General features: G+C 42.8%; 1 protein-coding gene across 2 annotated transcripts in view; it reads right to left on the minus strand.

Annotated features, from left to right (window-relative positions):
* Window positions 1-4,153: 4,153 nt before the first annotated feature.
* AFG1L (AFG1 like ATPase) overlaps window positions 4,154-13,535 on the minus strand; it is a 78,159-nt gene continuing 68,777 nt past the window's right edge. For both annotated transcript variants that reach the window (XM_075414268.1, XM_075414267.1), the window contains 3 exons: window positions 12,708-12,848; window positions 10,886-10,999; window positions 4,154-10,159 (listed from right to left, as the gene is read on the minus strand). In XM_075414268.1, coding sequence (XP_075270383.1) covers window positions 10,025-10,159; window positions 10,886-10,999; window positions 12,708-12,848 — 390 coding nt within the window. In that variant the 3' untranslated portion in view covers window positions 4,154-10,024. The remainder of the gene's footprint in view (window positions 10,160-10,885; window positions 11,000-12,707; window positions 12,849-13,535) is intronic.

A 13,535-nucleotide genomic window follows, 5' to 3' on the forward strand; every position in this document is an offset into this window, starting at 1 on the left:
TATATTTACTACCAAAAGTAGTAAAAAAAAAATGCAAAAAAATATTCCATACAGCAAACATTTCATGGATTTGATAAGGCGTGACTTGTTACATTGTTCACCCTTATGCTGCAAGACAAATGTCATTGCTTTTATTAATACAGACCATATAATTTTCTGTATTTTAATGCAAATATTTTTTTTTCCAAGTGCAGCCTATGAAGAACCGGTAGATTTGGAAACTGCAGTATAGGTAGGTAGAAAATCCCATTCATTCACAAAGAGGTTTTGTTGTTTTGTCTGAAAGCCAAGCAGGACTGGAAAAGCAACTGTCCTAAGCGGAGCCGTCGTAAAGGGGCGCAGCGCTGAAGGCTTTGCTGCCCGAGCTGGCACACCGGCTGCGTGCAAGGAGAAGGGAAATGGCCATGTTACTATGTCAGAGCATTCCATGTGCCTGAGCTTACCTGCATGAGACTCCTCTGGCTGACTGCCTGGGTTAAACCCAAGGAGGACGAGGAGAGACAAGAGAGAGGAGGAAATGAAACGACGACAGCAAGAAAGCCTAATAATACCGACGGTCCTGGTGGGGAGTGAGGTACTGGAACAACCGCTGTCAGCCTGCCGTCAGCAGGGTGACAAGCTGTTTTTCCAAGGCCGGTGATGAACACAGAAGGATATTAAACCCACTCCCAGCATATATGAAAGGACTATGGATTGGGAGTATGGAAAGTAGGGAAGAGCATCTGAAACTCCAGTAATGTCTCTCCTCAAGAGGCTGCTCCTCCCTTTCAGCTTCATCTGTCCGGCGCAGCCTGTTTGGAGGGGAAGGGGCTGGCAGGCAGCACGTTCAAAGAGAGCAGCCCTGTTGATAGCAACACAGGGAGTGGGAGGCACAAAATGGGGTGCCAGCCACAGCGGTCAGAGGGAGGTGAACGTGACAGCAGCCCTCATCTGCTGAGCTTGTGCCTGGGAGGGATGGCAAAGCCGGGGTCGGGAGGGACACTGCTCCCCCACCTGGAAGGATGTCTGGCTTTCCCCCCACACACCCTGAGAGATCCTTTATTAGAGGGGCTGCTACCACCGTTCCCCACAAACCTCACCTCAGCTGTGTCCTTAGACTGCCACGGCTGCAGCACCATCACTGCCGTACCTGTGAGCAGGGGGCGAGCGCTGCAGGGGGAGAGCGAGCCCAGGTGCACCCCGTGCCGGAGCCATCTTCCCACCGAAACTGGCCAGGCGGCTGTGACTGAAATTTAATTTGCCTGGTGCGTTCAGGGGATGTTTTAATCAGCATTTCCTACAATCTACTTGGCAAAGAGGCTCAACTGGCAGCTGCCTGACTGAATGGGCTTTGCACCCAGTCTAACCTTCTTCATTCGCAATTTTCAGTGCTGGAAAACCTCTCTGTCTCGCTCTCAGAAGTTTCTATAGCAATCACGGCCGTCTAGCGGAGCACTGAAAATGGCAGCCCATTCAGATTGTAATTTTGCTGGACAGTAATTGCTCCTCTCTCCATTGGCCTCTGAAATGTTACTTTTCTGGAGAGATCAACCACAACTGGAGGAGGCTGGTCCTCTGCCTGTGTTTTCAAAAAATTCGCGCCCCCTCCCCCCCCCCCCACTAACTTTGCTAGCGGTTTGCAGCGTGTTTGAACCTTGACTAACAGGGAAGCGTTGCTGGGCACACCGTACCTCAGCTACAGGAAAGACGTGAGCGATGCTCTTAACAAGCCTGCAGGAAAAAACCTCGCCGCTCAAAACAGCATGTTGTGACCTGGACGTTTATCCGTAGGTGGAAAAAGTTACAGACGTGTATTTGGCTTCACTAATTGTAAAAGACCAGAGGATACAAAGAAAGCTTTTTCTTCACATCATTGAGCTTACTTTTCCTGGTTCAGTTAACTTCAGCTTAAACAATTACTTGATCTTTTGTTCCATGCTTCATCTTTCAGCAGCTGTGATTGCTCTTAATTACTGTGACACTGAAGAACTGCATGCTAAAAATATATTAAGTAACAGAACGAAAGGTTTTGCTGCTTGCAAGAAGAGGATGTGGTAGCATTATACCCCAGCTTGTGAAGGAATCGATCAATCATTTCTCAAGCTCTTCTAATAATCTTTCCCTGTACTTTTACGGCTGTTGTTGCCTGCTGGAAAAATTAGCTTAAAGCTGAGTAAGGGGAATTGTGAATAAGTGTTTGCAATTTGGCTTTGGACTGACACAGTGTGATTGCACTCAAAGAATTTGAAGTCTCTGCACTGGCAGCAGTACTTGAATCTGGGAATATAGGATTCGAATTGGAAAAGAGTGGATTTTTATAACGATTTAAATGAACAATTTCATCTGGAGAGTGGATTAACAGAGCCAGCTAAACCCTTCACCCTGACAAAGAACTGGCGGGAGGACTACAGAAACTCATCCAAAATTTTATCAACTTGAATGCAGAGTAATAGGTCAGTGAGAAGCATTTCTGTATTTTAATGGCGCTCTTAGAATTCAATTCAATTTAAAACAAAAGTTGTTTTACAAATATGTGGAGAATGCAGAAGGCTGGAGAGGGAGCAAGTGGCCTGCATCCTCCATCTGCTCCATCCTCCCTCTGCTCTCGTGCAAGGGACTGCCACTGCAAGTCCTCCTCCCCGGCAGACAGAAAGGCAAATGCAGGCACTGCCCCAACCCAGGGGTCAGGCAAGTTGTCCATTCTGCAGGGGCACGGATGCACCCCCAGACCCCACACCGCATATTTCACGTGTGCCAAAGCAGCAGGCAACTCCAAGCCCAGGAGTCTCAAGGAAGCTGAGCCTCCGCAGACCTGTGCTCCTACCTCAGAACTGAGGTCGCAGAACCACCGAAGAAAGACGAAGAATCCCAAGACGAGCAGCACTTTTCTCTGACAAGAAAAGGACACTTTGGGGATCGCTCATCTCTGAGAGGAAACGGATCCATTGGACAAACATACAAGCGAAACATCTATTGGACAATCAAAGCAAAGGCTCCCTGAAGTATCTTGGAGGAGTCAGCAGAGCATGCAAAGGGGTTTTTGAGAAAAATTTCTAATTAGACCCTGATGACTGATGGCTGCAGGATGTTTGAGGCCATGAAGTATGGAACTTAAATCAGTCTGGAGAAGGATCCAATCCTTGTATGATTAACAAGGCATGCAACTTTTGGCAAGGATGCAGCCTCCTGCTTCACAAACCTGTGTGAATCTCTAATGGGATACTGGGAAGTTTTCTGGGTGCGCTTCTCAAACACTGGATACTGCACTGCTGCAAGAAAGATACTGGAGCAAGTTGGTGACAATTTGATATTCAATCTGACAATCCCTTTCTTTGGAAGAAATGGGGAGATTGAATGTTTCCAGTAGAAGGTATAGAAATAGCCCCAAAATTTAACCCCTCCTAAAAAATCTCACACCGCTGGTTTCTCAAGCCCAACCTGTAAAAACGCTGTTGGCCATCTGTCAGCAAGAGCTGTCTGACTATCTGGCACTAGCATCCACGGAGAAATGTCCTGTTGCAGCCTTGCTCTCCCATGCACAGCAGCGACAGGCGCTGCGCGAGGGCACCGGCACAGGGTGCTGCAGTGACCCTCAGACCCTCCCAACCCAGCAGCGCGGGGACATCTCTGCCTGCCTACACGTGAACTAACTGCTTCCCAGGGGGAACTTTCCACCCAAGCTGTGTAAATCCTGTCACAACTAACTGTAGAACTAATTGGCCAACATCGAAAGTAGATCTTGAACAGTAAGAATCCCAAATTAAAAGCAAAAAAGAGCATTTTAATTGTGGTTTGCACTTGGAGCACCACACCCTCAAGTTGCTGGAGAAAAGAGAGAGGTGGAAAAAAGGTTCCAAAAATAAAAATTAGGGCTGATGGCAGCAGTAACCTAGGAGGACAAGTCTGAACTGCCTCTGGAGGAGGAGCTTTCTTACAAGCCCTGCAGTCACCTGCCTAAAGCTGAGCCACGTGTAGGGCAATGGCCTGTGGTGCTATGGCTCATCCAGGCAAGCAAGCGCCCAGAGAGACTGCCAGTGCTCCAACTCCGGGGTTGCCCCCTGAAGACAGAGAGAAAAAAGAATAATCTCACTAAGTAAGTAACAGAAGGCCTATCTATTCGGAACAACAGACCTAAAAATAGCGTGAATAAGTGAAATGTTTATAAAATCTGGATTTATTAATTTTTCTTTGTTGCAACATAAATTATTCTCAAATAACAGAAGGATTTAACAGTGTTCAGTTGGTTATATATTAGACTCAAAATTACATATTTTTAAAAAAAATTCTCAGTATATAATACAAGGAAAATCCTAATAGAATTTACAAAGCCACTGTAGTTCACAAGTACAGGAGCTAAGGTTGTAATGAATCATACAGGAAATCTGTCATTACAGGTAGAAGAAAAATTACATGAATTGGCTAGGATTTTTATCACAAACCTCAGAATTTATTTTCTTTAAAATAAATGCATTATACAAAAAAAAATCACTACAGAGAGGCACACGGTGGTTAGTTGATGGCATTAATTCTGTAACCCAAACAAGGATACTAATCCACTTTGAGTAGTTAAATTATTTTTTGCACTATTTACATACTTTACTGAAGTATTTTCATCCCAGAGCCTCAGCAAGCATCTTAGAATATTAATGAGTGAAGCCTGGCAGCACTCCAGTGTTAGCAAATAAGAAAGTAAAAGCATTCCCATTTTAGCAATAGGGAAACTGAGGCACTGGCATTATTCAGATCCAGGTAATGGCAGAAAGAAAACTCTTGGATCTTGATCCTCTTAGACAGGTCTTGATGGAGAGACTGTTCTTCCTCCTTCTTAGACTGCTGGTGACCGTGCTGAGCACTGTTTGAAACCTGGTCAGGTTTTTTTTCATGTTTAAATTGCTGCGAAATAGGTGACATCTATCTCCAGCTGATCACCTTTACTCAAAAAAGGCCATTAATGGTTTTCCTTTTCAGACCAAAAAACAACAACAGGAAGAAGTGCATCTTCAAACCCTCCACAGACCTTTGGAAGGCTGTGTCATTATACCTAAAATACTGCAATTGTTCCCTTGATTTGTGCAAAGGTAAATACAGAAATCCAGTAGCTTTGAAAGACAGAATTGCATTATTTATTAAAAAAAAAAGTAAGAGCTACTGTACAAGAATGCGAAACAAAAATACAGCTTTAAAGATAAAATGTATATATAGATAGAGTAAATATGCTCATGGAAGCTGTAATTTAAATTTTTGGGCATTGAGAACATTCCCCTTCATCAATCAAGTACTTGAAACAAGTTATCTGAGAGATTCTCAGCCAGGACATGGCCTCTATAAACCAACACGAAATGTTCACATGATCTGTAATCAGAAGAATTTTACTTCCTGTGACAGCAAAATACCAGACCACATCAATAAGATTACTCCAAAAGACCTCTAAAAATAACTCAGCGATGTTTGCCGAATGACTAAAAGGGAGATAATAACATATTGCAGATCTGAGATGACAAGAATTTGAAAGTTAAGAAAAGCCTAAAAAGCCAATACTTGAACTTAGGAGCCAGCATAAATCCAGCAATTTAAAGGCCACTAGGGAGTGTGCATAATTTCACAGAATCACAGAATGGTAGGGGTTGGAAGGGACCTCTGTGGGTCACCTAGTCCAACCCCCCTGCCGAAGCAGGGTCACCTACAGCAGGCTGCACAGGACCTTGTCCAGGCGGGTCTTGAATATCTCCAGAGAAGGAGACTCCACAACCTCCCTGGGCAACCCGTTCCAGTGCTCCGTCACCCTCAGAGGGAAGAAGTTCTTCCTCATGTTCAGACGGAACTTCCTATGCTTCAGTTTGTGCCCACTGCCCCTTGTCCTGTTGCTGGGCTCCACTGAAAAGAGTTTGGCCCCATCCTCCTGACACCCACCCTTCAGATATTTGTAAGTATATATTAGGTCCCCTCACAGCCTTCTCCAGGCTGAACAAGCCCAGCTCCCTCAGCCTCTCCTCGTAGGAGAGATGTTCCAGTCCCCTCACCATCCTCGTAGCCCTCTGCTGGACTCTCTCCAGTAGTTCCTCGTCTTTCTTGAACTGGGGAGCCCAGAACTGCACACAGTACTCCAGATGAGGCCTCACCAGGGCAGTGTAGAGGGGAAGGAGAACCTCCCTCAACCTGCTGGACACACTCCTCCTAATGCACCCCAGGATCCCATTGGCCTTCTTAGCAGCCAGGGCACACTGCTGGCTCATAGTCAACCTATCGTCCACCAGGACACCCAGGTCCCTCTCCACAGAGCTGCTCTCCAGCAGGTCCACCCCAAGCCTGTACCGATGCATGGGGTTGTTCCTCCCCAGGTGCAGGACTCTGCACTTGCCCTCATCAGGTTCCTCTCTGCCCAGCTTTCCAGGAAGTGGAGTTGAAAAGGAAGAATGCCGAGTTGGAGCAAATCCATGAAAGGCACGGCAACACTGTTCTACAAATCCAAGAAGAGCACAGCAACACGTTGCGTGAGCTCGGGGAGAGGGTTGCTGAGTTTGAAAGCTACAAGAAGAGAACAGCTGAAGAAATAAGCAGCCTTACACTGGAGAACGCCTCTCTGAGAGAAGAAGCTGCCAGCCCCAAAAAAATAGGTCAAGAGAATCTACAGCTGCTTCAGGAAGCAGAATACACTAAAAAGAAAGTGGAAGAAGAATGCGCAAGGAAGATCATAAATGAAGATGTGACCTCCAGCTTAGAAGAAGAGGTGGAGACCTAGCGGAATCTGTATGAAGACTTGAATAACAAAACCAAGCCGTTTCAGCAACAACTAGATGCACTTGAAGCAGAGAAGAATGCGCTCTCACCTGAGCATGGTGCTGCCCAAGAAGAACTGAAAAAACTAAGTGATGCGTACGCTAAACTCCTTGGCCACCAGAACCAGAAGCAAAAAACTAAGCATGTAATGAAGTTGAAGAAAGAGAATGCCCACCTAAAGCAGGATGTCTCAAAACTGCGTGTGTTGCTAGCGAAAGAAAAGCAAACCAACAGAGATCTCCAGGAGCAACTGAACGCAGTCCAGGGCATTCAGCGTTGTGATCCTTCCAGAGCTTTCCAGCACAGCAGCAAGGAAAACTTTCCTCCAAAAACTCCTCGGAAAGAACGTGATAAGAACAAAATTTAATCTCTTCTTGGTATGAAGAAACATACCATAAATCGTCAATAACTGATGTACTACAGACGACCTCCACGAACGACTTGTTCCAAGGTGAAATTGGATGTATACAATGTAATTTATTCACAGGCATCTCACTGTTCAGGTTTTGGCAACTGAAACATCCTAATGTGGGGATAAAAAGCCAGGGACCGCTACTGTCCGACAGCAGCAAGAGGCAGGCCAGGCAGCAGGAGACTGGACTGCTGGGAGTGCAGGAGACCCAGTGCCGGGACAGACCCAGTTTCATCCATGGCCAAGGAAGACTGCACCATAGTTTTATTTAGCAATATGCCCTGGAAGCAGCACTGGCTCTGGAAGCTTTGGGGAACTTCTCTCCCGTGGCTTGACAGAGCTCACCTACATCCCAAGAGACTTACAATGATTCCTGAATCCCACTGCATTTGGGAGCTTCCAAAAAAACTGGGCTATCTGAGTTTGGGGTGGGCGCTCAGATTGCAGAAAAGCCTCAAATACCAAGAGGCAACGCTGCACCAGCTTGAACACAAACAGGTCTGCCCAGGGGGCTCCAGGGAGCCCTGGCTTAAAGGAGGTCAGTCATCACCCACACAGACCGTAGAGAAACACGTCACTTCCCTGGCCCGAGACATTCTCGGTGGGTTGGCAGAACCTGCCAGAACCTCCCCTCTCACACGTCCCAGACATCTCACCTGCGTTCTGCAAGATTATGCATTTCCCCTGTAGCACACGACAGAAGACATACAGGCTAAACATATGAACAGTTTTTAAAATAATGCAAATAAAGATCCAGATGCAAGATGCTTTAGGGTATCTACCACCACCTCCCATTCTCCCACAATACATTCTGATGCAGACACGGCAGCAGGCATCTGAATGCTACTGGAAAAAAGGCAAGGATGAAGCTTCAGGAGAGTTATCAGGCCCAGGCTGATGAGTAGACTGCCATGTATAAATATAGAACCACTTAAATTATATATATTAATCTATATTTATATATATGTATCAATTAAGTATACATATCCATGTGTATACACAGAAACACATGCATGAATCTCAATAGTCCCTCCGTTGAGAAACCTAAAAAAAAATCCCTGAAAATATACATCAATTATTCGGATATTCTGAAGTACAAGCAATGTATTCTCATTGTTTTTTTTCATAAATATGCATTAAAATTCTCGGTGGTAGTCACCCTTGTGGGAATAACAACATAGTTGTATAAGTTGTAAAATATAAATACAGGCCTTAAAAATGCTTTGAAGAACAGGTATAGCCAGTGTAAGTAACTTCCAGGACAAACAGAAGTGATCAGAACAGAAAACCAGACCTGAGCACATGACTCCACAACATCTGGCCAGGTTCAAGGCCAGGTTGGATGGAGCTCTGAGCAACCTGGTCTAGTGGAAGATGTCCCTGCTCATGGCAGGAGGGTTGGAACCAGATGAGGTTTAAGGTCCCTTCCAACCCAAACCATTCTATGATTCTGTGATTCCATGATCTGTATTGCCATAACACATGCAAGTGCACAGGACCTCTCCAGTCCTCCCCGCCCCCCTAAAGTCCCTTTTAAAAGCTTTCTGTAATTGTGATGGAGGATATGATTGAAACAATTTAATTGGACTTAACAAAGGCAGAGAATAATATTTTTGATAACAGATACAGTACAAGAAAAAGGTCATGTTGCGAAATCCATGAAAACTCCTCAAATTTGGGGACAGTGTGTTATGTATCTCCTCCCTAAGAAATCAGGGCAACCTTTGCAGTCCATCCACATAATATTTTTCCCTATTCAGGGTTTCTAAATACGTTCTTAAAATGACTTTTTATAAAAGTACAGTATAAACCAATACGCGCAATACCATATTTTGTTTCATCAAAACCAAGAATTATACAACTGCATTTTTTAATTAAAAGAAAGTTTCCAAATACAAACATAAGGATGGGTGATGTGTTCTGGGGAATCAGTTAATATCCCTTCTTTTCCATGAAACACTTCCCTATTGCAACATGATGAATGGCCTCCGCAGCACCACGTACTACCCCCCCCAGATCGGAGCAGGTGTGATAGCAGCAACGGAAGGTTTGGTACAGATGAAGCCTGAGAAAATTCAGGGTAGACATATGTCACTGCTGTAGAGTCAGCATATCCAGGCTTGCAAGAACCACAAAACTTAGGAGGAGTATTAACTTCAACTTAAATGTTACAGTATATCCTGTCTTATTGTAGTTTCTTTTCCCATCCATGATTACTTGGATCTTAATCCTGTGCGGTTTCAAGGACCTTCAAGCTCCTCCTCAGGCCTCTCTCTGGGTTCAAACCATCAGTTTTCAATGAACCAGACTGAGCAACATTCTGCTTACAAAAACTCTTAGAGCCTGGAAGTAAGCAGATGGCTACACACAGAAAAGAGTTTAAAAAAACCCCAGAATACACTACAGAAGAGTTCCAGGATTCTAGCAGGGAGCTATACAATATCAGGAGTTTCATAAAAAAAGCATTTGATTTTTCCTTTGTGCAAACTGCATTGTACATGACAGAAGCAGTGCATGAACCACAGTGTCCTCTTCACGTGACATTCTACATCTACTGTGAACCCTGCACGGCCCATTAACGTTGTCTCTAGACCAATTCTCCAGAAAAATTCTAATCCCATTAAACTTCCTGAACATCAAAGTTGTATTTTACAGAAAAGAAAATGAAGGCAAAATTTCACATGTCCACGCATTGGTGGTACAGAAAAATAACCGAGTCCTCACGTCTTAAGCACAAAAAAAAACTGATGAGAGAAAACGTGGTCCAGATGATAAAGTGCAATTATTATTTCACTTGTGCTAAAAAGCTTTCCAATTCTGCAATTTTATTTCTTGGTGATTTTATTCAACTTTTAATTATAACTTTTTTTTGCTTCTGTCCCCATCTTTCCAGTACTGTTCAGTTTGCATTTCTGTAAGCCGTGAGACAGTACGCTGAAAGGCAAAGGCTTCCTCTTCTCCTGTAAACATGGAGAGTCCTTTGGCAGATTCCTACATTGATACACAAAAACAGCACCACAAAACTGTGAGAGACATAGCTGTACTGCAGTGCATCCTAGCTGACTCCTAAGGCTGAGTGCGTTACAGGCTTTGACAATACAAGACAGCAGCACGGCACCAAAAAAATAAACCGAACATCCAACAATTAAAACACCTATTTCAGCTAGGTAATACTCTGAAGTAACACAGCAAAACAATAATTTGGATTTAAAACAACATGATGACATGTTAACCATCTATTTTCAGTCTTCTGTTGACTAATTGTATGCCGATTTAGACAAATTATTTAAAAATTCATTAACAATAACTGGGTTATAGGGAAAAGGAAAAACAGAATAAACAACATGCAAAATAGTACTGTTCGTGAGGCAGCCCTATATAGTTTAGGAAGAGGTATAACAGACATCTTTTATTTCTTTATTTTGAATGCAGGAGCAAAACTTAAATCAGTATTTTCATACATGATTGAACAGATATGACAATTAACAATCAAAATGACCCTACAACTTAAGCAAAATGATTCTATATATTGTGACATTTTCTTTGACTATGAATAAATAACGTAACATACAATTATGAGAGCGACAGATACACTGCAGAAAAAGCAGCAAATCACTAGTTAAACGTTTACTTGATTCCTCTTCCTAAAATGCTCCTGTAATTATGAGACCAGAACCAATTTTGTTACAAAAGGGAGACGATGTTAATATCATGTACCTGGCTCAAGTCCAAATCATCCATCAACACTCTGTTGTCCTCTAGCTCACCATTGTCATGTTCTACCAGGAACAAGCTTTGGAGAGGAGTCACTGCAGAACAAATAATACGCACCTGAGAGAAGGAAAACAAGCAACAATATCATCACTTGGGCCCTACAGAAAAGGGATAAAATACATATTTTATGAAAAGCAAACTTCAAATTATGACCTTGGGTTTTTTTCCAGGTGTTTTTCCTTTCTCTTATTAGCACTGCTGTTACAGATTTACCTGACTCAAGTCATTTGGAATACTATCCTTACAGGACCTTTTTCTCAATAGCAACTCATGTTACTTACTCAGAGAACAGCGTAACTGCTATTAAATACTCAGAGTATCTGCTATCCAGGCAATGAGTTCACAATCAAGTTTACTTTCTAAAATAACACTATAAAGTACTAGTAACCAATGCCTGCTTTCCCCCCGTAGTTAGATTCCTCTCAGTAGGTAAGCGCACTGCACACATACTTCCATCTAAAGAATGTTTAAATTCCAAACTTCCCCGAAGGCTGAGTTGAGCGACTCTTGCTTTCACCTGTGCTACTCAAGCACACATTATTTGCTAATAACAATAATGATGCTATTTCCACATCTGCTGGGAGGAGATACAATGTGCAGTCAGACACGGTGTCTCTGGGGGGCTGCAGTAAAGTCAGGCTGAAGTATTATTAAGAAGGAGACACTTGTTGAGAGCGTGCAGGGAAAATGTTTGCGCTGCGGACAGGTCTCTACAAATACGTTCTCTCAGGTAGTTTTTCCAAACAGCTGCTTGTGAGGGGAGTTTAACACTTGTGTTTTCCCTGTGGGGGAAGTAATAAAAGTGGCTGTTTGCTTACAGTTTTTAATGGCAGCACATAGAGCAGATCACACCACTCTCTCCCTCCTCTGTTTGTTAGTTTATAAATGTTAGCATATCCTCTGAGAAACTACCCATTTCCAAATCATAAAGCACAAAGAATCTGCCTAACTTATATGAGACTGCTCATATGCTTAGTTCAATACCTCGCTGAATCAGGGCCTTTCTGATCAACTTGCCAGGACATTCTTGGAAAAAAAGAAAATCTCTGTCGATATTTCCTGATTGCACAAATATTTATGTGTGTGCATACATGATCATACATAAGACAGAGTTTCATATCTTGTATTACTTTTAAAAAAATCATCTTAAACATGAACTTCTCTTTGTTTTAGTAGCACTGATTTTGCTTCCATGATTGAAACCTCTGTAAATCCACATGAAGTGCTGCATTTATCATTACTATTCCATTAGCAGTTCTGCAACCTAATGTAAAGCCTACAGTGACTGTTTCCTTTAAACTTAATAACGTAACTACGCTATGAACTCCTCAGAACCCTGTTCAGGAAGGCACTGATTCCTGAACAACTGCCTGTACAGATTAAAATTTTTAAAATTTAAATTTAACTCCAGCACAGTTGGCAGCACAATCTTCCACTATTAAGATGATGTCATGTTGTCTGTGGTTTTCCTGGGTTAGGAAAGAAATAACATCCTTATCCGAGACAGGCAAATAAGCTCAGGCTTATATTTACGGTCGTGCTTAATACTCACAGAAATTAGAAGAACCACACCTGCTTATTTGCCTTTATTGCAATGGGGCCTTTTTTGTGAAGCTGGAATGATGTTTCTTTGCTGTGCTGGTTCACTCTGCTTATGCTTTCCAAATCATTACTACAGAAAGCCTTACTTCAAACCAATTGTAACAGTCAGGTTTTAGGGCTCCCAGTATTATTCCTCTACATGTAGGACAGGCTTGGTTCTCACCTTATGCTCATAAAAGGTATCGATAAGAGTAATGAAACGACGGGCTTGTGTCCTTTTTGCCATCGTAAGCGGTGGTATGTCATGAACAAAGACTGTGTCAAAATGCTTTGATATTTCCAAATAGTCACTGGCTCCAAGAGGCTGAAACAAAACAAACCGTAAGAAATGGAAACCCATGACAGAATGATACATACACACTGTATCTTGAAATACTACAATTACAGAAGAGAGTGTGTAAAGTCCTGATCATATTCTTATTTTTCTTTTTTTCATATGAAATGATGCCATGAAAAGCTGGAGTTCAGGAACGCACGTTTGCCCTTAGGTATGTATGGGTGTTCACTCATACTGTTGGCTTTACCTGAACAGTGTTCGATAGTTAAAAACATGGCTCTTCTGCATCCTGAGAATGTTACGATCTCTCTGACAACCTCAAACAAAATAATCACTATAAACCATAATCCACAGAAGGAAAAAAAAAATAGATGGTTAAGCTATGAAGTCAACCTAAAGCATAAATAATCTGAAAACCTATTAGGATGCTTGCCAGCAGCAAGATTTTTAAACGCAAATGCATAGGCTGGTTACCGTATCAGCAGTAGACCTGCATTTAGTTCACCCAAGACTAACCCAGACTGAATTGAAATCTTATGTTCTAAGTACTGAAAGCAACTGGAAACAGGCAAAACCACATTTCTGTAGCAGTTCTTTTGTTCATGGTTTCACCTGTAATGATCAAATAAAAGTCTTTAATAGGAACTGTTCAGTTTCTATAGCTCCATCAAGCACACATTTAAATACATTTATTTAAAATTACTTTTTCATTAC

Source organism: Opisthocomus hoazin, chromosome 2 (genome assembly GCF_030867145.1).
Source record: "Opisthocomus hoazin isolate bOpiHoa1 chromosome 2, bOpiHoa1.hap1, whole genome shotgun sequence".
In the NCBI taxonomy this organism is placed as follows: Eukaryota; Metazoa; Chordata; class Aves; order Opisthocomiformes; family Opisthocomidae; genus Opisthocomus; species Opisthocomus hoazin.